The 24,692-nt window shown below is 38.9% G+C and overlaps 1 protein-coding gene across 2 annotated transcripts in view; it reads left to right on the top strand.

Moving 5' to 3' along the window:
* The window catches only part of msps (msps cytoskeleton-associated protein 5), a 47,163-nt gene extending 22,614 nt beyond the window's left edge, over positions 1 to 24,549 (top strand). For both annotated transcript variants that reach the window (XM_089739523.1, XM_089739524.1), the window contains exons 17-37: positions 1,551 to 1,730; positions 2,206 to 2,375; positions 3,007 to 3,174; positions 3,621 to 3,738; positions 4,052 to 4,169; positions 5,071 to 5,308; positions 6,040 to 6,175; positions 8,184 to 8,374; positions 9,751 to 9,882; positions 10,499 to 10,605; positions 11,131 to 11,316; positions 12,175 to 12,289; positions 12,860 to 13,048; positions 14,399 to 14,595; positions 15,379 to 15,606; positions 16,336 to 16,459; positions 17,416 to 17,616; positions 18,596 to 18,749; positions 19,327 to 19,391; positions 19,862 to 19,990; positions 21,705 to 24,549. In XM_089739523.1, coding sequence (XP_089595649.1) covers positions 1,551 to 1,730; positions 2,206 to 2,375; positions 3,007 to 3,174; positions 3,621 to 3,738; positions 4,052 to 4,169; positions 5,071 to 5,308; positions 6,040 to 6,175; positions 8,184 to 8,374; positions 9,751 to 9,882; positions 10,499 to 10,605; positions 11,131 to 11,316; positions 12,175 to 12,289; positions 12,860 to 13,048; positions 14,399 to 14,595; positions 15,379 to 15,606; positions 16,336 to 16,459; positions 17,416 to 17,616; positions 18,596 to 18,749; positions 19,327 to 19,391; positions 19,862 to 19,990; positions 21,705 to 21,800 — 3,242 coding nt within the window. In that variant the 3' untranslated portion in view covers positions 21,801 to 24,549. The remainder of the gene's footprint in view (positions 1 to 1,550; positions 1,731 to 2,205; positions 2,376 to 3,006; positions 3,175 to 3,620; positions 3,739 to 4,051; positions 4,170 to 5,070; positions 5,309 to 6,039; positions 6,176 to 8,183; positions 8,375 to 9,750; positions 9,883 to 10,498; positions 10,606 to 11,130; positions 11,317 to 12,174; positions 12,290 to 12,859; positions 13,049 to 14,398; positions 14,596 to 15,378; positions 15,607 to 16,335; positions 16,460 to 17,415; positions 17,617 to 18,595; positions 18,750 to 19,326; positions 19,392 to 19,861; positions 19,991 to 21,704) is intronic.
* Positions 24,550 to 24,692: the final 143 nt, after the last annotated feature.

Raw genomic sequence — 24,692 nt, 5'->3', positions numbered from 1 at the left:
AGGTTGAATATGCAATACAAAAACTTAAGCACAAGGTGGTTGGTCCGGATGGCGTGTCGGCAGCGATGCTTCAAAGTCTCGGTTCAGAAGGGATAAACATTATCCATCAGATATGTACCAAGATCTGGAAAACAGGCCAATGGCCCAGTGATTGGACAAAATCTGCAATAGTACCACTTCATAAGAAGGGCTCGACAGCGAAGTGTGAGAACTACCGAACTCTGTCGCTCATGTCCCACGCGAGTAAAATACTCCTTCGCATAATAAACAGCAGACTATCAGCTTTCATAGACCACCAGATACCGAGAGAACAGACTGGTTTTGTAGCTGGAAAAGGAACTCGCGAGCAAATTTTGAACGTCCGAGTGCTCATTGAGAAATTTCGCGAGTTTAACAAGCCTCTGGTGCTATGCTTTATAGATTATGCGAAGGCGTTTGACTGTGTTCGGTGGAGTAGCATGTTTGATGTGTTAATTGATATGGGCGTTCCTTCTCATCTCACACTATTGATACGGAATCTGTACCTTGATGGTTCTTGCTTCGTGAAACTGGATAATCGAGGCTCTAAACCCTTCCATACAGAACGTGGAGTACGTCAGGGCTGCATTCTGTCACCCAAATTATTTAATATCTACGGCGAATACATAATGAGAAGAGCACTTGAAGGCTGGAATGGCGGTATTTCCGTGGGCGGTGAAACACTCACGAACCTGAGATACGCTGACGACACTACCATACTTGCATCAGATGAGGAGGAAATGGCAATTCTGCTGAACCGTGTGGAAGAAGAAAGTGCTAAACTCGGTCTTAAAATCAACCACTCCAAGACCAAAATAATGATAATAGATAGAGCGCAACTTCTTCCACGTTCTGATGCACTCAGTGGCTACGAGAAAGTAGCAGAATTCATATATCTTGGGTCGCAAATAACATCCGAGGGTGGCTGCATGGGGGAGATACGCCGAAGATCCGGAATGGCTAAAAGTGCGATGGCCAATCTCAGGAAGATATGGAAAAATCGTAGCATCCGATGTATAACCAAAGTGCGCTTGGTGCGGGCACTGATCTTTCCCATATTCCTCTACGGGGCGGAGACATGGTGCATAAAAAGCCGGGATATCAAAAAGATCGATGCCTTTGAAATGTGGGTGTGGCGGAGGATGTTGCGAATACCGTGGACTGCCATGCGAACAAACGAGTCCATACTAAGGCAGCTAGGCATCCGAAAAAGGCTCTCTTCCATCTGCCGGGAACGTGTTATGAGCTTCTTCGGACACATCATGCGGTCTCCCAGACATGAATTAGAGAAGCTCATAATTACGGGTCGAATGGAAGGCAAGCGCGCCGTGGGCAGAACACCAGCCAGATGGTCAGATCTGGCAAGAGAAGCACTCGGTGGTAGTCTGTACCATGCAGTCCATGCCACCCATGATCGGGTGCATTGGAAGTACATCGCATGTGGTCGCGATCCTCAGTAGTGAGGGAACGATATAGAAGAAGAAGAAGATAGCTACCCGCCACATGTGTGATTGTTGATTTTGAACTTGCAGCCTTGGGCGACAACAAGCAGTGGATCCGCGCGGCGGCGGTGTCGTGCGTGGAGGCGTGGTGCCGCGAGGCCGGGCCCGCCGCGCCGCTCGACGGGGAGATGCTGTTCGACGCGCTGAAGGCGGGCTCGCCTGTACTCAGGGCCTCGCTGCTGCAGTGGCTCGCTGAACACCTGCCTAATGGTGAGGACCACTGATCTTGGAAGACTCTCGTATCATAAGATTTTAATATCATTATCAAATTTTTTTTATTGCTTAGATGGTGGACGAGTTCGCAGCTCACCTGGTTTTAAGTCGTTACTGGAGCCCATAGACATTTCTTTTTTTTATTTTTATTTGCCTTATTGGCAGACGAGCAAGACGAGCATACGGCCCACCTGATGGGGAGTGGTTACCGTCGCCCATGGATTTCAGTAATGCCAGAGGCAGAGCCAAGCCGTTGCCTACCGACCGATATTTACAAATATATAACATAAATGCGCCACCCACCTTGAGATATACGTTCTAAGTATAGTTACAACGGCTGCCCCATCCTTCAAGTCGAAATGCATTACTGCTTCACAGTGGAAATAGGCGGGGCGGTGGTACCTACCCGTGCGGACTTACAAGAGATCCTACCCTACCACCAGTATTGATTATGAAATCGTTTCTATTGTAGTACCTGCCAAATCATTTCCAAGAGAAGAGCTCTCAGTGTGTGTGGGGACGCTATTCGCGTGTATAGAGGACCGGGCGGCCGACGTGCGGAAGGCCGCAGCGGACTGCGTTTTCCCGTTCATGTTGCATTTGGGATACGAAGCGATGCACAAGCAGCTTGAAAAATTGAAGGTTAGAGCTTAGTTTTACTAGTATACTAGCCGTATTCGCCCGCTTCGCTGGGCATTTAAAGTTAACATTATTATTTATTGTCATTATTATTAGGGAGTCCAACACTCATATAAATATTAGCCTATCCATTAAGCACATGTATTTTCTACATGGATACCAAGTTTCAAGTCAATCGGATGGATGGTTCATTAGTTATAACGGAACATCCGTGAAAACCACTGTACATTTATATATGTATTAGTATAGATACAGATTTTGTAATTTCTAACTACAAGATGATAATTAGGTAAAATGGTCCAGCGCATGAGTAAATTTTTTAAACTCTAAATTACTGATAATGGGGTGCTGCAAATAGACTATTGGGAAATAGATAATCAATATAATTATGCTGTAATGCAACTGCAATTGCGTTTTTCCGTTTCTTATCCTTTGTTCACTTATCATGAATTATGCATATATGAAAGTAATTAATTGATTTTGTTATTTCCCTGGATATTCTAAACATACGTAGAGATTTTAAGATTAAGATAAAAAAAAACAGATATGAAACATAATAGGAAAATAAAGAAAACTGTGAAATCACATTGATCAAGATTAATAATAGTTTTGAAATAAATTGTTATTTCAACAGCCCGGCTCCAAAACAGTAGTTCTGGCAGCATTAGACAAAGCTCGTCCAAATTTGCCAATTCAACCATTGCCAACCAAAACCAAGAAGGAGGAGACCAAGGGAGTTAAGACCGGAGGGGCAATGAAGAAAGAAGCCGAAAAGAAAAGTGCTCCTGTAGGTAAAGGAAAGGTTAGTGTAATTATTATTTTCACGAAACATGTGTAAGTACTTGTTTCCCTTGAAGCATTGTAATTTTCTACGGAATTCAAACACTGGCACAGTCGCATTGGCAAACTTTGAGGAGAAACGCTGCTCTGAAACAGATGCTCAACGCAATGAACTGAAAGCACGCCCTTTGTGCTATCTCTTACAATTATTATAATGGTGTGCTCACCCTTTCCTAATGTGCAGGAAAGTTATAGGAATAAGATCGGCTGTGTTATTAGCCACCCCCGAGCACACCGTGACAATTAGAAACGGTGTTTGAAGTGGTCGCTGTGATCGAAATCGGCTAAGGAGTTACGAGGACTTCTTATCCTTTAGGTCATGACGACTTCAATTTTGATTGTAGATCGATTTTAGTCAATGTTAAAGAAATACCTCTGTGCTATTCACTGAAGCTGAAATTCCTCCAGGTGATTAAACCGTCGTCGGCTTCAAGTCGCGGTAAGAAAGACGATGAGGATTGTTCCCCGCTATTACCGAACAACAATGCCAAGAATCAACGTATTATTGACGACCAGAAACTAAAAGGTTTGTTTATTTCTTACCTAACTCTGATAAAATTATAATGTGTGTTTTATTAATGCAGAACTTTGTGAATACTTTAAATCATTAATTAACTGTATTAAAGAAAATCCGTGTTATAAAGATTTATCGAATCCTTTAGGAATAACTAAAAACAATTTTTTTTATAATTTAGTAAATTAAAATGATATTTCACATATCAAATGCAAAAATTTTAAGAGTAGTTTAATTTTGATAATCATTCCACGAGACATAGCATAGCACATTTATGTTATTAATTTATAATTAAAAGTTATTAATTGATAATTTTTATGAGCAGTATTGAAATGGAATTTCACAACACCACGAGAGGAGTTCTTCGAGCTACTCAAAGATCAAATGGGCACCGCCGGTCTCAATAAACAACTTATCGCCAACATGTTTCATAGTGATTTCAGGTAAAAATAAGAATTTGCTTTTTGTTAGTGATAGATGATCCATATGTTCTGATATATTACTACATATTATGATTATAAGATTATCGAAGATCATTATTATTATTATTATTTTTTATTTTTTATTGCCTAGATGTGTGGACGAGCTCACAGCCCACCTGGTGTTAAGTGGTTACTGGAACCCATAGACATCTACAATGTAAATGCGCCACGCACCTTGAGATGTAAGTTCTAAGATCTCCGTATAGTTACAACGGCTGCCCCACCCTTCAAACCGAAACGCATTACTGCTTCACGGCAGAAATAGGCAGGGCGGTGGTACCTACCCGTGCGGACTCACAAGCGGTCCTACCACCAGTAACCATTAGTATTGCATCTTATTATTATTAGGAACATATTCTGTGGACTAATGAAGATAAGCCGCTATCTTCATTAGTCCACAGAATATGTTCCTTATCTTCCTTCTAAGGGAAATATAACTTAAATTGACTAATAATAACTTCTTTCCAAACTTTCTTAATTTTGAAGCACAGAGGCACTAGGGTAAACGCACTACACGCTCGCGCTGACAAAAGCCGCCATTAGTAAGGTCGCTAAACTGCGCCATCTGGTGTCAGTGAGGTGTAACAGACCCGATTCCGTCGAAATTGTTGTTAACGTTAACATTAGTTCTGAGTTAATCTTTCACATTTCGACTGATAAGGGTGATCATTGGAACTATGGTGAAAGAAAGAAATATCATTAATGAATATGAATACTTTAGTACTCGGAAAATATTTTTTATTATGTGTCATTTTAATACTAGTCCACTCATCGAAATTGATAACACTAAAGCTTGTAGATAAGAGAAAAGAATATGTTATTATTATTTTTTTGCCCATAAATATACTTTTTTTTCTGCCAGATATCATCTAAAAGCGATCGAAGCATTATCTGAAGATCTTCACGAGAATGGCCCAGCGTTAGTTTCCAACTTGGACCTGGTCCTCAAGTGGCTGACTTTGCGATTTTTTGATACAAACCCGTCAGTCATACTTAAGGGACTCGAGTACTTGTCTATGGTATTCCACCATCTCATAGATTGCGACTACACAATGGCGGAATATGAAGCGAATTGTTTTATACCTTATTTAGTGTTAAAGGTCAGTTCATTTTGTCAAAAATATTTAAAATTAAAAAAATATTGATATTTAATTCATCTAAAATAACAAATAGTTTTATCATAATTCTAAAAAAAATTTAGTAAATCGACATTAGATACTTTCCTGAAGAACATTAAAAATATGTAGAATTTCTATGAACTAGCACTTTGATCTATAGATGACAAATAATGACAATATCAGAATCATTTCAATCTCAAAGCAGACATGTGTTCTGGTTTGAACAGGAAACAGCAGAAGAATACAGAAGAATTTAAACTTCAAGCTCATGTCTGAAGGTGCATCAGACTATGATATCAACAAGATCCAGTAACAAATTAAAACAAAATTTCAAATAGACTTAGAGAGATTATGTTTAATTCCCAAAAGTGATTATTGACAATGCTCTATTGTTTGTGTATGACCACATATGACAAAAAACAAATGTGGATTTACATACATAAATTTATAGATTAAACTATCAAGATGATAACTAATTCAAGTCGTAAATATGTGAATCGAAACACTGATAAGTGTCGCGAATAGTTTAGATAGTAGATAAAAATAAAAATTACAAAGTATAAGATTGTACTTTCCTGAACTTCAAAAAATAATAAAAATATAATATAATATAAACTACATTAATAGACACTTAATGCACAGTGTTTGGTTATAAATACATTTGACTCTCACCGATAGTAAGTATCAAAAAAGTTCTTTTTTTTTATTAACAGGTGGGGGATCCAAAAGACACTGTGCGCAATGGCGTCAAAGCACTCTTCAGACAAATATGCGTTGTGTATTCTGTTACAAAATTGTTTGGGTACCTCATGGAGGGACTCAAATCTAAGAATGCGAGGCAAAGAGCCGGTGAGCACATATTATATAATCTATATATATAAAAATGAAACCCGTTTTCCGTTGTCACGACATAACATGAAAACGGCTTGACCGATTTGGCTAATTTTGGTCTTGAATTATTTGTGGAAGTCCAGAGAAGGTTTAAAAGGTATAAAAATATGAAAATTCTCGGAATTAAATAAAAATAACAATTTTGTTTTCCCTTTGACGTGTCCCCCGTCGGACGGATTCCTTTTGTTTGTTTTAAGTTTATTCTATATAAAAGTTTAGGTCTTTTATTTATCGATTGAGGCACTACGAAGTCTGCCGAGTCAGCTAGTAACTTATAAAAAACTTTAACTCTTGTAAAAAAAATATCCTCTTACTAATAGTTTTATTTGATGTTTCTCTGTGTTTTCCAAATATATAAATGATGATTGCTGATTGAATGAGCTGTTTAGTGACCGACAATACGGTTTCCGTCACGGTCGCTCAGCTGGCGATCTTCTTGTATACCTTACTCACAGGTGGGCTGAAGCCTTGGAGAGCAAGGGCGAGGCTCTTGCTCTCCAAGCCTTGATATCGCGAAGGCCTTCGACAGGGTCTGGCATAGGGCACTTCTATCGAAGTTACCATCTTACGGAATCCCCGAGGGTCTCTGCAAGTGGATCGCTAGCTTTTTGGATGGGCATCACGGTCGTTGTAGACGGTGACTGTTCTGATACCATGACCATTAACGCTGGCGTTCCACAAAGTTCGGTGCTCTCCCCCACGCTTTTCATCCTGTATATCAATGACATGCTGTCTATTGATGGCATGCATTGCTATGCAGATGACAGCACGGGGGATGCGCGATATATCGGCCATCAGAGTCTCTCTCGGAGCGTAGTGCAAGAGAGACGATCAAAACTTGTGTCTGAAGTGGAGAACTCTCTGGGGCGAGTCTCCGAATGGGATGAATTGAACTTAAAGACACAAGTTTGCGCGTTCACTGTGAAGAAGGACCCCTTTGTCATGGCGCCGCAATTCCAAGGAGTATCCCTGCAACCTTCCGAGAGTATCGGGATACTTGGGGTCGACATTTCGAGCGATGTCCAGTTTCGGAGTCATTTGGAAGGCAAAGCCAAGTTGGCGTCCAAAATGCTGGGAGTCCTCAACAGAGCGAAGCAGTACTTCACGCCTGGATAAAGGCTTTTGCTTTACAAAGCACAAGTCCGGCCTCGCGTGGAGTACTGCTCCCATCTCTGAGCCGGGGCTCCCAAATACCAGCTTCTTCCATTTGACTCCATACAGAGGAGGGCCGTTCGGATTGTCGATAATCCCATTCTCACGGATCGTTTTGAACCTCTGGGTCCGCGGAGGGACTTCGGTTCCCTCTGTATTTTGTACCGTATGTTCCATGGGGAGTGCTCTGAGGAATTGTTCGAGATGATACCGGCATCTCGTTTTTACCATCGCACCGCCCGCCACCGGAGTAGAGTTCATCCATACTACCTGGAGCCACTGCGGTCATCCACAGTGCGTTTCCAGAGGTCTTTTTTGCCACGTACCATCCGGCTATGGAATGAGCTCCCCTCCACGGTGTTTCCCGAGCGCTATGACATGTCCTTCTTCAAACGAGGCTTGTGGAGAGTATTAAGCGGTAGGCAGCGGCTTGGCTCTGCCCCTGGAATTGCTAAAGTCCATGGGCGACGGTAACCACTCACCATCAGGTGGGCCGTATGCTCGTCTGCCTACAAGGGCAATAAAAAAAAAAAAAAACAAACTGTAGGATATAAAACCATATTGCATAGATCCATAGGAATTAAAGTTACTAGTATAAATATAGTTGGTTAAGGTCATGAGCCACCCGGTGTTAAACAGCTATCACAGTCAATGGTTACTAAAATTATATTTACACAACACAAGTATATCTGGTATCAGTATAGTGAACTAACATATTATTATGGCAATAAAAAAATTTAAAAAAATAGACAAAATAAAACAAATCACACAACTTCACTCCTCGCGTTTCCGCTAAAAAGTCCTATTCCGACAGAGTGCCTGGAGTGCATCGGGCACTTGTTGGAGACGTACGGGTCGACGGTGTTGACCTCGGGCGCCGCGGCACTCCGCGAGCTCGCGCGTCACATCGGCGACCGGGACAATGCGGTCCGGTCCGCCGCCCTCAACTGTATCGCCAACGCCTACTTCCTCGAGGGAGAGAAAGTCTACAAGATGATCGGACAGGTGATTGTGATTTATTATTAATTAATAAATAACAGTTTAAAAAAACTAAAAAACACGATTTATATAAAATTCAACTAAAAAATAAAAAATTAATTTTAATAAATTTGAATTGAAAATAGTCAGGTACATGGTATTTAGACATTCTTTAAATCTGTTTTTATTGTATTTTCTTTTTGTGTACAATAACTATAAATAAAAAAATAAAAAATAAATTGAAAATAGTCTAAGAAAAAAAATATTTTATTTAAAAAAAAAAGAGTGCTTTTCAGGATTTTTCAAAATAACCCTTCTACTCATGTCTGTTCATAAAATATTTATAACTACTTACACCATGTACCCCACGCTTTTTTTTACAATAAAATCATTTTTTCTTACACTATATTTAATTCAAATTAATTAAAATTTATTTTCTATTTTTCAGTTGGATTTCCTATAAAAGCGTATTTTGTTAGTTTTTTTAAACTATTATTTATTTTTAATTAAAAATCGGCATACTACTTTTTCTTTCACTAGATACATACTTGAAGTTATCTAATATCGAGGATTGGAAGGCTATTTGGTTTAAGCGACATTTCGCTTAATACACGATTTTTATCTTTGTAATTAAAGGTCCGTTTTATTTGGTATTAGCATAAACAATTCGACGTTTTTTAATTGAACTTCAATTAAGTTTACTCCTTTTAAATATCTGAAGAAGTTTTTTCTTATGATATTTTTTCCAAATTTTATACTTTAAATGGCTCGCCTGTAAAGTCACAAAAATATCGCTTAACCCAAATAGCCTTAACCCCTCGATATATAGAAATGAATGGGTAGCAAAAACAAACAAATTCAAGACCCCAAATTGAAAATACCTTTAACAAAGACATATATACTAACTGCATTATCAATGAGGTAATAGTATCAACTTAAACGTCAAATACGTTATAATAACGAATGACAATAAATAATTTCAATGACATGCTTTACAAGATGCGAGGATGCTGTGCTTCTAAGTTACTAGCGTGCTTTTGATGAACTCGTCGACGTCGCCCAAAACACGTCATTACGGATCCTCCCGATCCATTAACGGTGATTTTAGGTACCTCGAGCACCGGTCACCGTCCTCGTCGAACCCGTCGCTTGCGACGAAGGGCTCGACGAGTAAATTAACCCACAGACACAGCCCACTGAGTTTCTCGCCGGATCTTCTCAGTGGGTCGCGTTTCCGATCCAGTGGTAGATTCTGCGAAGTACTGCTCTTGTTAGGGTCAGTGTTAGCAACACTCCGGTTTGAGCCCCGTGAGCTCACCTACTAGTTAAGGTTACGCTGAAATAGCCTAGGTAGGAAAAAAAAGAAGAAAAAAAAAGATGAACTTACTATTTTCATATTGCAGATATCTGACAAAGACCTCTCATTACTGGAAGAGCGCATCAAGAGAGCCGGCAAGACTCGCAGCGCTGAGGCTCGACGTTCCATGGTAGTTCCTTTATCGGCTACAGGGAAACCTATTCTGCAGCAGCCAGAGGTAATTTTATTTTTATTGCTTAGATGGGTGGGTGGACGAGCTCACAGCCCACCTGGTGATAAGTGATTACTGGAACCCATAGATATCTACAACGTAAATGCGCCAACCACCTTAAGATATACGTTCTAAGATCTCAGTGTAGTTACAACGGCTGCCCCACCCTTCAAACCGAAATAGGCAGGGCGGTGGTACCTACCCGCGCGGACTCATAAGAGGTCCTACCACCAGTAAAGTAAATATGTAATTATTTTTTAAAATGAATGATGGCTTTACTATTTTTTATTAGGGCTGACATAATGATTAAATCTGCTAATAAAAATGTATTTATAAGCATTAAAAGGTATCTTAATTAAATTGGTTAATTCATTAATTATACAGATGTATACAACTAATTAAAATACCGTCATTTTACCATTTTTATTCATTTTTCTTTGCGCCATATAAAGTAACAAAAATTTCGATAAAACAAACTTTACAAAGTTTGCGAGGCTTAAAACAATACTGGCCGTTACTAGTGGTTCCCCTTTCTCGATTAATGAGAACTAATTAGGAAAAATCTCCAAAAACCTTACGTGAATTCAATAGAATATTACAATAATATACATTTATATCGAAGGAGCCCGAAATACCACGTCGCATGATATCAGCTGACACTATACCGCAGGCGGAATACGAGGAGGAAGAGGAAGAGGAAGAACAACAACCTCCACCGCCCGTGAACGTGTAAGTTAGACCAGTGGTGTTGCAAACATACAAATAATAATAATAAACTTGCTGGTTTAGGTTTTTTTTTTATTGCCCTTGTAGTTAGACGAGCACACGACCCACCTGATGGTGAGTGGTTACCGTCGGCCATGGACTTCAGCAATGCCAGGGGCAGAGCCAAGCCACTGCCTACTAAATGTTGTAGTTAATTAATTTAATTATTGTAGTTGTGGTTAGTTGTAATTAATTATTCGCCCGGCGCATCAACAGTGTGGACTAAACTTTAAATTAAGATTTCGACAGGGTTTGTTGTAGAAATGTAGTAAGTGGAGATATAGTCAGATAGCTACTTTGATTAAATACTATTTAGAGATAATGGCATGTCCATTTTTTTAAATGCTAATTTACAATTTTTTTTTCTTTTTCTTACCTATTCTAGTAACCTCGTGAGGTTATACTAGATTCTCCGGGCGAGAATAACTCAACAAAGGAAAAATAATTTAAAAAAAACCTATAAGAAATTTAGGATAATTTAACTTACAGTGCACCGCTGGAACCGAGAGTCATTACCGGCCCGTTCGGTCTAGATCCAGACCTGATAGCACAGTTAGACGCAGCAGTTCCCTCAGTACGGAGGCCAGAACTAGCTCAGCCAGACTTGAAATTTTTGGACGACCCTGTGCCCGTTGGAGGCATGAGGAAACCCACCGTCCAACCAGTCAGGGCCAGGTATGTAGAACCACAACAAAATATTAATGTTATCTGTTAACTTAGTATATGAAATCAAATTCATTGGCAGTTCTGTCTTTCAAACTAGAATGCACTTTGAAAGAGAGATGAACAGTGGGAGACAGTGTGCAAGCCTGTAAAATCCACCGTTAAAACATAAGACACACACATTAGTGTAGTAACCTCCTGGGTTGAGAAGATGAGGAGAAGTTACTATTATAGTTGGATGAAAAGTATGTGGAACATGTACAATGTACATGTAACTTGCTATTTAGTGCTTACCTAGTCGTAAGCCCATAGAAGTCACTTTGAGATAGGTCAATGTTTCGATTGTATTGTACCGATGGACCTTTTAAACTAGATCACATAGCTGTTTGGCGGCCAAAATACTCGTGAATACTGTAACATATCCTCCGGTTAATCCTTTAGTCTCATTTTATGGCATCTATTAGGAGAATTGAGGTGGTGCTGTTCTAAGCCACCACACGGCCAATCCCTATTTTCGCACCCCTATATCCTTGATCAGTAACTGGCAATTATCATGTAAGTTTGTCTGTTTTAAAATAAAGAGTTGTGTAGAGTAAAATGTTGTGTGTAATATTTATGTGGATATAAAAATTTTTTTTTTTTTGTTTATTGTATAGTGGTTACCGCAGCCCATAGACATATCCAACGTAAATGCCGCCACCCACCTTGAGATATGAGTTCTAAGGTCTCAGTATAGTTACAACGGCTGCCCCACCCTTCAAACCGAAACTCATTACTGCTTCACGGCAGAAATAGGCAGGGCGGTGGTACTTACCCGCGCGGACTCACAAGAAGGCCTACCACCAGTAATATCATTGTATATGGTTGCAGCATAGTGCCGCCGTCGCCGGGCCGACCCGCGCCCGCGCCCACCGCGCCGCCCTCTGCCGTCGACGACGCGCAACTCGCGGACACCATCCACTCCATATCCAGCCCCGACCTCAATGTTTGTATAACACATTATTTTACATTGTTATGTAAAAAGAAAAGGGTGCAGTGCTGGCAAAATACTATTTCTAGTCCATACTTAAATATTCATTTCGAAAAATATATTTAAGTTAAAAATAAAAAAAGGATGTGTGGTCCTATAAAACCACGGTAGAACTGAAACTTTTTTTCACATCATAGACATTTAACTCTGGAAAATAACATTTACATTAAATACTGACAAAAACAATAGCGTGGAGCACTGGCACAAATGAGTAATAGTCCATACACTACACGGTCAGCTGCTGCGAACTATAGGCGCCGCCATATTGGCCTTGGCTGCTCTGACGAGCGCTTTTCACTTTATCCCTACTCCGCGGCCGACCGTCACGCGACATGCAACACACAGCCGAAAAAGTTCGAGACGATGTAATAAAAAAGTTTCACTTTAAATTTTTAAGTATGTTTCTTTCATAATCTGCCATATAGTTTCGCTTTGTCTTGTATTTGTTTGTGTGCCGTGTGTGACTGAGGCCTAACTCTTGGTGGGTAGTAGTAATAAAGTCTAGTATGTAATGTCGCTCGGCAGGCCGCCATGCGCGCGCTGTCGCTGATCTCCGGCGTGGTGGTGTCGGGGCGCGGCGCGGCGCTGGGCGCGCACGAGCAGCGGCTGGTGGCGGCGGTGGCGGCGCAGCTGCGGCGGCTGCGGGCCGCGCCCCCCGCCTCAGCGCACGACGCGCTCTCCGCCTACAAGTGCCTCGCGGGGGTGCTCACCAATGTCAGTATAACCTACCCTTTCAAAATCTCTTTTATGTATATCTATCTATTTATTTAAATAAAAAAATATTGTTGTTCGTTAGTCTCGTTAAAACTCGGGAACGGCTGGACCGATTTGGCTAATTTTGGTCTTGAATCATTTGTGAAAGTCCAGAGAAGGTTGAAAAGGTAGACTAATATGATAATGCTCGGAATTAAATAAAAATAACAATTTTGAATTCGCTTTGATGTGTCCCCCGTCGAACGGATTCCTTTTGTTTGTTTTAAGTTTATTTTATACAAAAGTTTAGGTCTTTTATTTATTGATTGAGACACTACGAAGTCTGCCAGGTCAGCTAGTTCTGAATATAAATATATGTCGGAGAAGCCACAATCGTTAATAGCATCGTCAGATATCATAGGGTGATCGAGCTAAGAGAAATATTGAGTACATAAATCACGTTTGCTGTCTTAGAACAATTCAGAAATTTTCTCTTGACGTTAGCAAATGAAGGCAAACAAAAGTTCTTAGGACTCAAGAAGACTGGTCGGTAAGTGTGTAATAGCGTCTACGCGCCTCCATCAGTTAGACTCTGTCGTAGCACGAAGTTAGCAGAGTTCCGACGGTACCGCAATAGTGCTGCCATCTCGGGAATCGTGTTACTTTTCGTTTAGCTGTCAAACTAATGACCGTCTCCGACATATATATCATGAATGTTCTTATTCTGGTTTATTAATTGGGTATGAATAAAAATAAAACTAATGTTTTATTGCATTTGACTGTTAATTTGTTTATTATGAACATCGAATCGATTGTCTTTTTAATACGCTTTTATTAGCTTCAGACGTATGTATGTTTGTAACGGAATCTTTGAACTTGACTTTGACCCCCTTCAAAACGTCGAATTAACTCGAAATTTGGTATACTTATTAAGGACCGATGATAAATAAAAAATTGAAAAAAATTGAAAAAATTGAAATTCAACTAAAAAATGAAAAATAAATAATAGTTTACAAAAAACTAACAAAATACGCTTTTATAGAAAATCCAACTAAAAAATAGATACTAAATTTTAATTAAAAATAGTGTAAAAATAAATTATTTTATTGTAAAAAAGCGTGGGGTGCTTTTCAGGATATTATCAAAATAACCCTTCTATTCATATCTGTTCATAAAATATTTATAATTACTTATACCATGTACCCCACGGTTTTTTTTACAATAAAATAATTTTTGTTTACACTGTTTTTAATTCAAATTTATTAAAATACGTTTTCTAATTTTTAGTTGGATTTTCTATAAAAACGTATTTTGTTAGTTTTTTAAACTATTTATTTATTATATTAAACTTGATTAACACGGGGCACACAGTTCTACGACACAGCCGGCTGCGGCTCGCAAGTGGGCGAGAGCGCCTTATGCTCACTGCTGGGGGAGCTGCTCCGCGTGCTGGGCGCGGGGGGCGCGGCGGGGGCGGCGGGGGGCGCGGACGCCGAGCGGCTCGTGCGCATCCTCAACAACGTGTGCGTGCGCGTGCTCGAGCACTCGCCCCGCACGCCGCTACTCTGGTGAGCCATCGACACTTCATTCTTGTACTGTTTTATTTATTACTGGTAGTAGGATCTCTAGTGAGTCCGCACGGGTAGGTACCGCCACCCTGCCTATTTCTGCCGTGAAGCAGTCATGCGTTTCGGTTTGAAGGGTGAAGCAGCCGTTGTAACTATACTGAGACCTTAGAACTTACATCTCAAGGTGGGTGGCGCATTTACGTTGTAAATGTCTATGGGCTCCAGTAACCATTTAAAACCAGGTGGGCTGTGAGCTCGTCCACCCATCTAAGCAAAAAAAAAACACACACAAACCCATTAAGGCCTACACTAATAAACGTTAAAAGTCCTTTTTGGTTTTTTTAAAATAAGTTTCATAAATTACTTTTCAGTGTTTCATAAGAATTCTCTTAGATTTATTTGTTAATGCTGCTAAATAATTGTCCATTGTGTATTAAAGGACAACCTAAAGCTCGTCTCCAAAGTTAGCACTGACATTCATTTTGTAAGTTCTATAGGCTCCACTGTGTGCCACTGTTGGCGGCTGTTGATTCGTTTGTCATTTAAAGTAAAGAGTAGGAACACAAATAATTTAATTTGGTATATTGTACCTACACCAAAGACAGTAACGACCTAAAAACATATCTGAGAAAGTAGCATAGATCATTTTATTATTCTAATGTAATTTATAGATACTAAATTGTAAACTCAAATATCCTGCATGCTGATACGCCTGCACGTTAATACGAAATTTTATTTTACTTTTATCAGATTTGATGATATTGTTTTGTTTATTTCATACAGCGCAATAGTCTCCCTGCTCCATGATTCAATCGGAGTGTCAGAGCCGGAGTACCCGCGCTACCAGGACCTCCTCCTCAAGTGTTTCTGGAAGACGTTGAAGATGATCTCCACTTGGGATGTCAATTCGATAGACTACGACGCCGTGCTGTACAAAATACATTTGTTCTATAAGGCTTATCCGAATAGCTTTTGGAAGAAGAATCCTGATATAAGCGATACGCCATACAGGTGAGAAAACCATTTATTTCAGTATGAAGAAAAAAAGGATTGTATGGTTTTATGAAACCACAGTAAAAGTGAAACTTTTTTTCACATTATAGACATTTTACTATGACAAAGAACATTTACATTAAACACTGACAAAAACAAACAAAATAGCGTGGAGCACTGGCACAAATGAGTAATAGTCTATACACTAGACGGTCAGCTGCTGCGAACGCGTGTTTCCCGAGCGCTATGACATGTCCTTCTTCAAACGAGGCTTATGGAGAGTATTAAGCGGTAGGCAGCGGCTTGGCTCTGCCCCTGGCATTGCTGAAGTCCATGGGCGACGGTAACCACTCACCATCAGGTGGGCCGTATGCCCGTCTGCCTACAAAGGCAATAAAAAAAAAAAAAAAAAAAAGAACTATAGGCGCCGCCATATTGGCTTTGGCTGCTCTGACGAGCGCCTTTCACTTTATTCCTACTCCGTCACGCGACATGGCCTGTAGAGCTGAAAAGTTTTTGAGTATTGACCGCGTACCGGGAGACGTAGCGTGGGTAGGCCTCCCACCTGGTAGACCGATGACCTGTTGAGGGTCGCGGGAGTCCAGTGGAAGCAGGCGTCAGGTGACCGTTCGTTGTGGCGAGGCTTAGGAAGGCTTTGTCCAGCAGTGGACGTTGTGGACTGAAGGAAGAAGAAGAAGTAAATATTAATGATAATAATATATAAACAGTATTTTCTGTATATTCTAGGACAGTGAAAACATTGGTACATACTCTAGTCAAAATGAAAGGCTCTTCGATAGTGAACCATCTCACCCAGGTACCGGACGTCAACGAATCTGACCTCTACCCTTATTTACTTAAAGTTCTGAAGGTATGTGAATTTATTGTTTATATTGTTTTATATACTTAAAATATAGCCACAAATCGATGAGAAGTAAGGTTTTCGTTCAGAGCTTTTAGAGGTTGAGTTTTTATTTATAAAATAAAAAACATGAATTTTTATGAAATTTTATATGCATACTTAGTAGGTTGAAAAATAGATAGATCTATTTTTCATATTCCTAAGTGATAAGGGTTGTCCACCCCTAACATTTATTATGTATTTTTTGAACATTTTTTTTGTTTGTTATAATGAGGCATTATTTGGTTGAATGAGGTTTTGTCATTTTTATATTCCCTCATCGTTCACAGCGCTACATGCCTCTCACTCATTTACCACATCCTTACACACTTACAATAAGTTAGGTTTTTTTCTACACTAGAAATTCCCTAGAAATCTTATATATGGCAAAACGTTTGCCAGGTCAGCTAGTATTTTAAAAGAATTTACATTACCATAAAAAGAGTAAAAGAAATTTTATATCCTTTGACAGATTATTATTTTAAAAAAGGGTGCGTGTACTTATATACGCACGTAAGAAGTTATACTTTATTTTTATTAAATTTATTTCTTTTTTTTTTATTTAAATTATAATCAATTTGAAAAAAATTCGATTAAACAACATCCTCAAACACGCATATTGGACATCCCTTTTCTTGATATCGTATAAATTCGGTAATTCTCGGTACGGTTGGAAAGTTCACCTGCGGCTATATTCAGACTCGCCAAGTTACGTCGGTCGTATTGTAATGAGCGATTTAGTGGGCAACTTCATTCTGTTAATTTTGTGTCACGGTGCGCGCGCATCGTATAATTTCACTCTCATCAATTTTTCATAACGCGCCTAAAGAAGTATAACTTCAAAAATATTTCGAGAGTAACAAATATAAGGTGATGATGATGAATTATTGAAATAAATCTTTTCTAAAGAACGCTTACACGTACAGCAACTGAAACTGGACGAAAAGAAAGAAAACACTCCAGACGCGATCAACGGAGGCTCTGTCCTGGCGTCCGTCACGCCCAACGCCGCGCTCACCGCCGGCCGCCTGCCGCGCGCCGTGCACGAGGAGCTCGCCCTCATCCTCAAGCGCATCGGCAGCAAGGAGCACCACAAGGAGGCGCTCGTACAGCTCTACGACTTGAGGGTCAGTCGCGCGCTCTCTAACACTCCGGTATCGACACATCGGCAGGCAGCGGCAAGTCTCTGCCCCTAGCATTGCTGCAGTCCATGGGCGACAGTAACCACTCACCATCAGGCAGGCCGTATGCTCGTCTCACTATAAGAGCAATAAAAAAAAATTCAGGTGGAAAATAATTATTTCGAAACGAATTACGAATCGTATACATCGTAATCATAATACATATACCTGATTAGATTTTATAAAAATCTTAGGTTAGGGAATATAAATGGTAATAGTCGATAAATCAGAAGAAACATGTATGTGTTCTCAACCTGTTCATGTATTTGTGCTAAGATTATCCTGATCTATTTTACTACCTAGTTTTCTAATTCCTAAGGTCTCTACTTTTTTATAGTATAAAAAGACATATAAGCATTAAAAAAATGAGCTCTGAAAATTATCGATGTCGGCTATCGACAACCCTGAATTACGGTCTAAGGAAGAATCACCACACTATGCCCATTGTCAACAATCATTATTTTTCTAGACGTAACGTGAACGACGTTCTCGAATTTGCAACGTTACTCTCAGTAGGCTCTCTCTCTTCTTAGTCGCATACTTCATAGCTGAAGGTCGTGTCCCTGAAAGCCCTTTGTGGCTCTTTGTACCATCAGCTTCCATTTCCTTCGGTTTTCGGCTTCTCTCAGGGCGGTCGCAACAGAGAGTCCAGTGAGCGCAGTTACCTGATCTGACCAACGGTTTGGTGGCCGGCCGGCGGGTCTTTTCCCTTCTACCTTGCCCCCCACAGTCAATCTTTCAAGGTTGTCTGGTGGCCGCCGAGCAATGTGACCAAAGTAACCAAGAACCTTCTGGTAGCAAATCGTCGATAGTCTCGTTTCTATGCGAAGTTCCTCGAGGACACCGTAAACCACAGTAGAGAGCACATTGTGTGAGCACAAGCGACGGTAAAATATTTCTGACGCTTCCAAAACTGTTTTTCCAGGAGCGACATCCGGACGTGGACATTTGGACTTTCATGCAAGGCTCGTCGTACTACTTCCGCAACTTCGTCGAGCGAGGCCTGCGCGAAGTGGCCGAGCAGAGGAAACTGGGCTCTATGCTCATGTACAAACACGACTACAAGGCTGACAACATTGGTGAACTATTCTTTTTTTTTTTATGTGTGGACGAGCTCACTGCCCTCCTGGTTTTTTTTCCTACCTAAGCTGATAGCCTTGAGAGGCTATATCAGCGTAGCCTTAACTAGTAGGTGAGTTCACGGGGCTCAAACCTGATGACGTTGCTAACACGAACCCTAGCAAGAGCCGTGCTTCGCAGAATCTACCACCGGATCGGAAACACGACCCACTGAGAAGATCCGACGAGAAACTCAGTGGGCTGTGTCTGTGGGTTTAATTATTCGTGGAGCCCTTCATTGCAAGCGACGGGTTCGACGAGAACGATGTCCGGGCCGATCTGGTGTTACGTGGTTACAGGAGCCCATAGACATCTACAACGTAAATGCGCCACCCACCTTGACATATAAGTTCTAAGGTCTCAATATAGTTAAAACGGCTGCCCCACCATTCAAACCGAAACGCATTACTGCTTCACGGCAGAAATAGGCGGGTTGGTGGTACCTACCCGGGCGGACTCACAGGTCCACCAGTGTTCATACGTTTGTTGACTTATTAATGTTTGGACGATTTGTAATTTAGTTTTATTGTTGTACAGACATAAGTAATGAACACGACGAGAAATCACATGTGATCTTCTTGGAAAGACTCAGAGCTTTGCAGGTAATCCTTATTTATATTTTCACTATGCTTTCAAAGTTTCTTTATGAAATTTCTGACAGTCTTTATATTCCTAATTTAATTTAAAAAAAATTGAAACTAAAATGTTATATTATTAAAAATAGTTTAATATTGCTTCTCTGGCTATAGTTTTTATTATTACTGTGTTTTGTGTAAATTGATTATAATAGATTTTAATATTTATCAAAAATTTAACGTAAACACTCATAACACAGTAATATGAAAACGCTTTTTTTATTTTGGTCTGTTAACGCAGGCCCAATCTTTGTCCGCTAATGCAGGCCTATGGTTTCTAGAAAACGTAAGGCGCCGTGAAAAAATAACTTAATGCTGTAACGAGAAGTGTTGTTTTCGTTTAAGCCTAGGATAGTCGTTTATTGCCTTTTCGTATTCGAAAACTACTTTTCCAAAATGTTTTGTTTGATACATTGTTTTGTTGTGAATATTTTCAGGCGAAAGCTGGAATGAAAACAGAGTCCCCGTCACAAGCTCGCACGCCCATCGCCGACAACAGAGCGCTCGTCGACTCCATTAACGACAGCACGCTGCCCAAGCCGCACAGCATCGACCCGCAGCTGGAGGTACATATACAGACACACAACTTTAAATAATATATTTGTCTAAGCTGTCTGTTCCGTACATGCGTATATAATGCGGGGATATTTTTTTTTGTAAAATATCTATATATTAATGCGTGAAGCAAAAACTTTGTACCCCTTATTACAAAATTGCACGGACGGAGGAGTACGAAATTTTCCACACTTATAGAGAATGTAGAGAAGAAGTGCAGAATACTAATATTTTTTTCAAATTATGGATTAAAAATACGTTAAATCAATAAAGAAAACATTACACACACTACCATGTATTTGACACACACACACATATACTCTTTGTTTATTGTCAAACTTTTGTTATTGCTTAAAAGTCTGTAGTCAAATTGAGAATAGGTTAATATTGTTTAACTTTAATATTACGAGTATTTGATTTGTGTACAGTGTAGTCTTGGCGAAATCTGTAACAATATAATAGAATAGTCGAATTTCGACTACTGCGTAGCCACTAGTAAGTATTAACAAGCAATGTTTTTCTTGATAAAGCGTTCAAATATTTTTATAATATAGTTTTATACAACTATAATAGCCGGCAAACTTCTTGAGCATTTGTCGACGTAGTGGGGGTAAGTTCGCGCATGGTACACTCACGTGCAAAAACATTATTTACTCTGCGTCATAATGCTATTAAATTATTAATATCAACATATTATGTATTTATTGATATATTTATTAAAACATCAACAAAAAATATAGGTTAATAATTTAATCTTGGGGTAAAATAGATATTCCTTCTATTAAGTCAAAACTAGAGCTGTTGCCAGGTCTTCGTTCAGTTGAAGCGAAGCTGGTACTTGTAATTTTTTTTTCGTTATCATAATCTTGACCATCATCATCCTTCTCCTGTTTTATAATGAAGCAATATACGTCGTACACAATTTTTCTACCCTTTCTTTTGATTACTACACCAGTTTGTCGCGGCATAGTGTATTTTTTTATAAAAAATCAACAAACACTCAACATATAGAAATGGCAACAAAGTCAACAAGCAATTATAACAAATAACTTAACAATTAATAACGATACACTTTTTACTGTACGCAAGCGTACTTTTGGGAGCAAGCGGAAAGAGGGCGCGGTGCGGGACGCAGGGTTCGACTGATCTACCAATAACGCGCTCGATACGATTTCCCCTGCCGTCGCGCCTCACCCTCACCACCAAAGTGATCTAAAATTCGGTTCTGCGCAGTCAAGGTCATTTGCTCAAGAAGTTTGCCGGTTACTATACTAGCTGTACCCGTCTACTTCGCTGGGCATTTAAAATTAACATTATTATTTCTCTCCCCCACAAAGATTCTCATAATTGAGGCCACTGCAACTGGTGTAGGGAGTCCAACACTTATATAAATCATATCCATTAAGTACACGTATTTTCTACATGGATACCAAGTTTGAAGTGAATCGGATGCATGGTTCAGTAGTTATAACGGAACATCCGTAAAAACCACTGTAGATTTATATATTAGTATAGATTGTTAGATGGAAAGTGTCTTCAAAAAGTAACTTTCCTAGTTTTGGAAAAGAGAAGTCTGAATCGGCCGCTGTCGTTTTGTGATTTTTTTCTCCAATAAGGGACTAATTAATGTAAATGACAAATCAAATGTGTAATACAGAAAATCGAAATTGTATTTCAATAATTAGGCGAACATTAATATTAACTAATGATTATCATATTTTCCAGCTTCACACCACACAACCGCTGTCACACAAGAACGAGGCGGCGGTCGACGCTCTGCGCCTGAAACTGCAACAAATCAAGAGCTCCTCCAAAAGATAGGCGGTCACTGTTGCAACCACGCGGATTATGTAGCTCTCTCTTTCACACACCATTCATAACCACACTCACAATTTCTTTCTGCAACACCAGTTTCAATCTTGTTGCGATTTATCTGAAAAGTTGAAAATACCGTGTGCCATTCGTTGATAAAGAAATTGTGAGTTGTTATCCTTAGACAAAGCGGTGCGCTGCACTCGAGTTTTCCTTAGAATTAAATGTTCGTGAGGCACGAAGCAATAATTCGATTTATCATTCGCTTTGTAGTTCAAAATGATTATTTGAATCGACTTATTTAACAAATTACCACTGCTTGTGATCGACTAACGCACGAAATTTAGTTACACGTTGTAGATTTTTTTGTGACGCCTGATTAGTTCATACACAAGAATTTCGTATCCCTTGCTAAGATATAACGACGACAATACCGCTAAACAGTATCGCCTCTGACAGGGTATTAGGTGTGCTTGCGAGTTCTGGGACCTTAGTAAGGGAACTAAAACATGTTTAGTCATAAAGCGGTATTTAAAATTGGCGTAAATTGAAACGTGTGATTATTTAACGATGTCTGGCCGTGGTTAATGTGAAGTACATATTACGGAGCTTAGAATAATATTAGACATTAATTATCAAAAATAAATTGATGTGTAAACCAATATAATGGATATTCTATCAATTCGGTACATCTAGATCGGTTTTTGTTTTCGTGATGTTCCAGTTCGGTAATGCACTTGCTTCTAGAAGTTTCTACAGAAAATGTATTAGTTTAATCGGCCTACGTGTCTCATTGATTTCATTATTAATAATTTTAAAATTGAGATCACTTTCATTATTGGAATATCCAATGAAACTTCATGAATACTTCATTAATTATAAATTTGAGGGCGATACAAGAATGGAATGTAATATAATCCATCTTACGAAACTAAGGAAGTGATTAATGATAAACAATGTTACAGGTTTGTAATACAGCATCCTTTGATTTCACTATTATATACTTTTATTAATACTAATCCTGCCCCATAATAGTTATAGATACATCAACATTATTACAAACCCTAGCAAATAAATAAATTGGAGATAGCGCTCTTACGAAAAAAAAAGTAGTGTATAGAAAAGATGCGAAAAACCTAATTTTTGTATGTACGCGTGTGGAACTCAATGTAGATTTCATGGCCGGTGAAAACTATGATTGAGGGAGGTGTTTGACTAATAATAATAACATTTTAAAATTATTTTTATGTTTTATGCGTTAGAAGTACTGCACAGGCGGGACTGTTTTAGAATAATACTACATATTGTATCTTGTTTGAAAAGCTTCCGTGTCAGTACTTCACACGCCGATTGTATTGTGCTAACTTTATTTATGTTTGGATGAGTTTTAAGACTGTTTTACGAGTTTGCAACGCGCGATCCTCGAATAAGAATAATGTGTTCTGTTTGTTTTGTTGTGGTATTGTAAATTTCATCTCGAATGTGACATCTTTTTCAAGCTTGCCTAAATTTGAACATTACACGAATTTATTCTGTCTCCGTCAACTTGTCTGTGTAGATTAAAGTGCTTACGTATTGATGTGATGAAAAAATTAAAATGTGTCGAGTCAAAAAATGTTTAGGGCGACAAGACTCTTTGAATCTGATAGTGGAGCGCGAGGCGTGTCACAGTATTGCCTGGGAAATGATTTCAATTGTTATTTTTGTCTGAAATTGTAATTTAAGTCAGTGGAGTATGATATACTAGAAAACGTTTTGGTTGTGGTTTTGGCCTATCTGCAATCCACGCTTAATAATGTTCTCATTGCATTAGATCCGAACAGTTGTATTTTCTTATTTTTTACGAGTTTTAGTCGTGAATAAGATCTAAAACTTAAAAAAAACATCTTTTACAATATGGCAGCACATAAATTCGGTTTTAATATCGTTCATGTAGATCCTTTTTGCCTTATGCGATAACATGAACATGCTGTATAATGACAAAGAAATTGATTGTTCTGCTACAGAAGATGTCACATTGTATGTTATTTAGTGTTGTGTTTGGAATGTGTTCGTTACAATAATCGAAGAGTTGGCTGGCATCCAGTAGGTTTATTGGAAAACTTTTTAAGCTGAGATGAGGCAATACGAATATTAACACTGTGTAATCACTGTTATTAATCAAATTATAACCGAAACATTCCCGTCAGTATTGGTTTTTTAATGTACAAAATTTTCATGTATTCATTCCCTCCTTACTGTATGTAATTAATTGTGTACCCTACGTTTGAAATTTTCTTATGACATTTTTGAAATTATTTGTTGAATATAAACAGTTCACTCAATGTTGTCTCTTTAGTTTACAAGCAGCTGTAGTACTAGTACTAGTTAGTGACTAATAAAATCCTTTAGTAGACATTAAGTTGCTGCAATTCCTAGAAATTGTTACCAGTTACTATTATTTTCACAGGATCATCATTTTTATAATTGGAACTACGTACGACCAAACGTTGTCGTTACGAATTTCGTATTATCGACGTTTTATTTTTTATCACCATCTATATCCGATTGTTTTTTGTATTGCTGAAGGACACTGAAGGTACACATTTTTCAATTATAATTTTTTTATATACATTAGAATACATGTTACTCTCTATAGATTAGTTAATTAAATTTGCTTATTTTAGACATGACGTTTCATATTGATTATTATCAGCATTTATTTATTGTAAAAAAATCATGATGTAATAAATAATAAATAAAGTTCATACAACATTAACAGCCTTTTATTTTATACAAAATTCAGCATAAAAATGACAAAAACGACCATCTAATTTTCGTTCTCTGACCATTATAAGATATAATACATTCTAACTGGAAGGGTGGATTGTAGGTGGTATGAGGTAAAAAGACAGGGAATCT

Source organism: Bombyx mandarina, chromosome A1, assembly GCF_030267445.1.
Source record: "Bombyx mandarina strain Sakado chromosome A1, ASM3026744v2".
Lineage (NCBI taxonomy): Eukaryota > Metazoa > Arthropoda > Insecta > Lepidoptera > Bombycidae > Bombyx > Bombyx mandarina.
The sequence above is the reverse complement of the archived record's forward strand: the minus strand, read 5'-3'. Positions and strand labels throughout refer to the sequence as shown.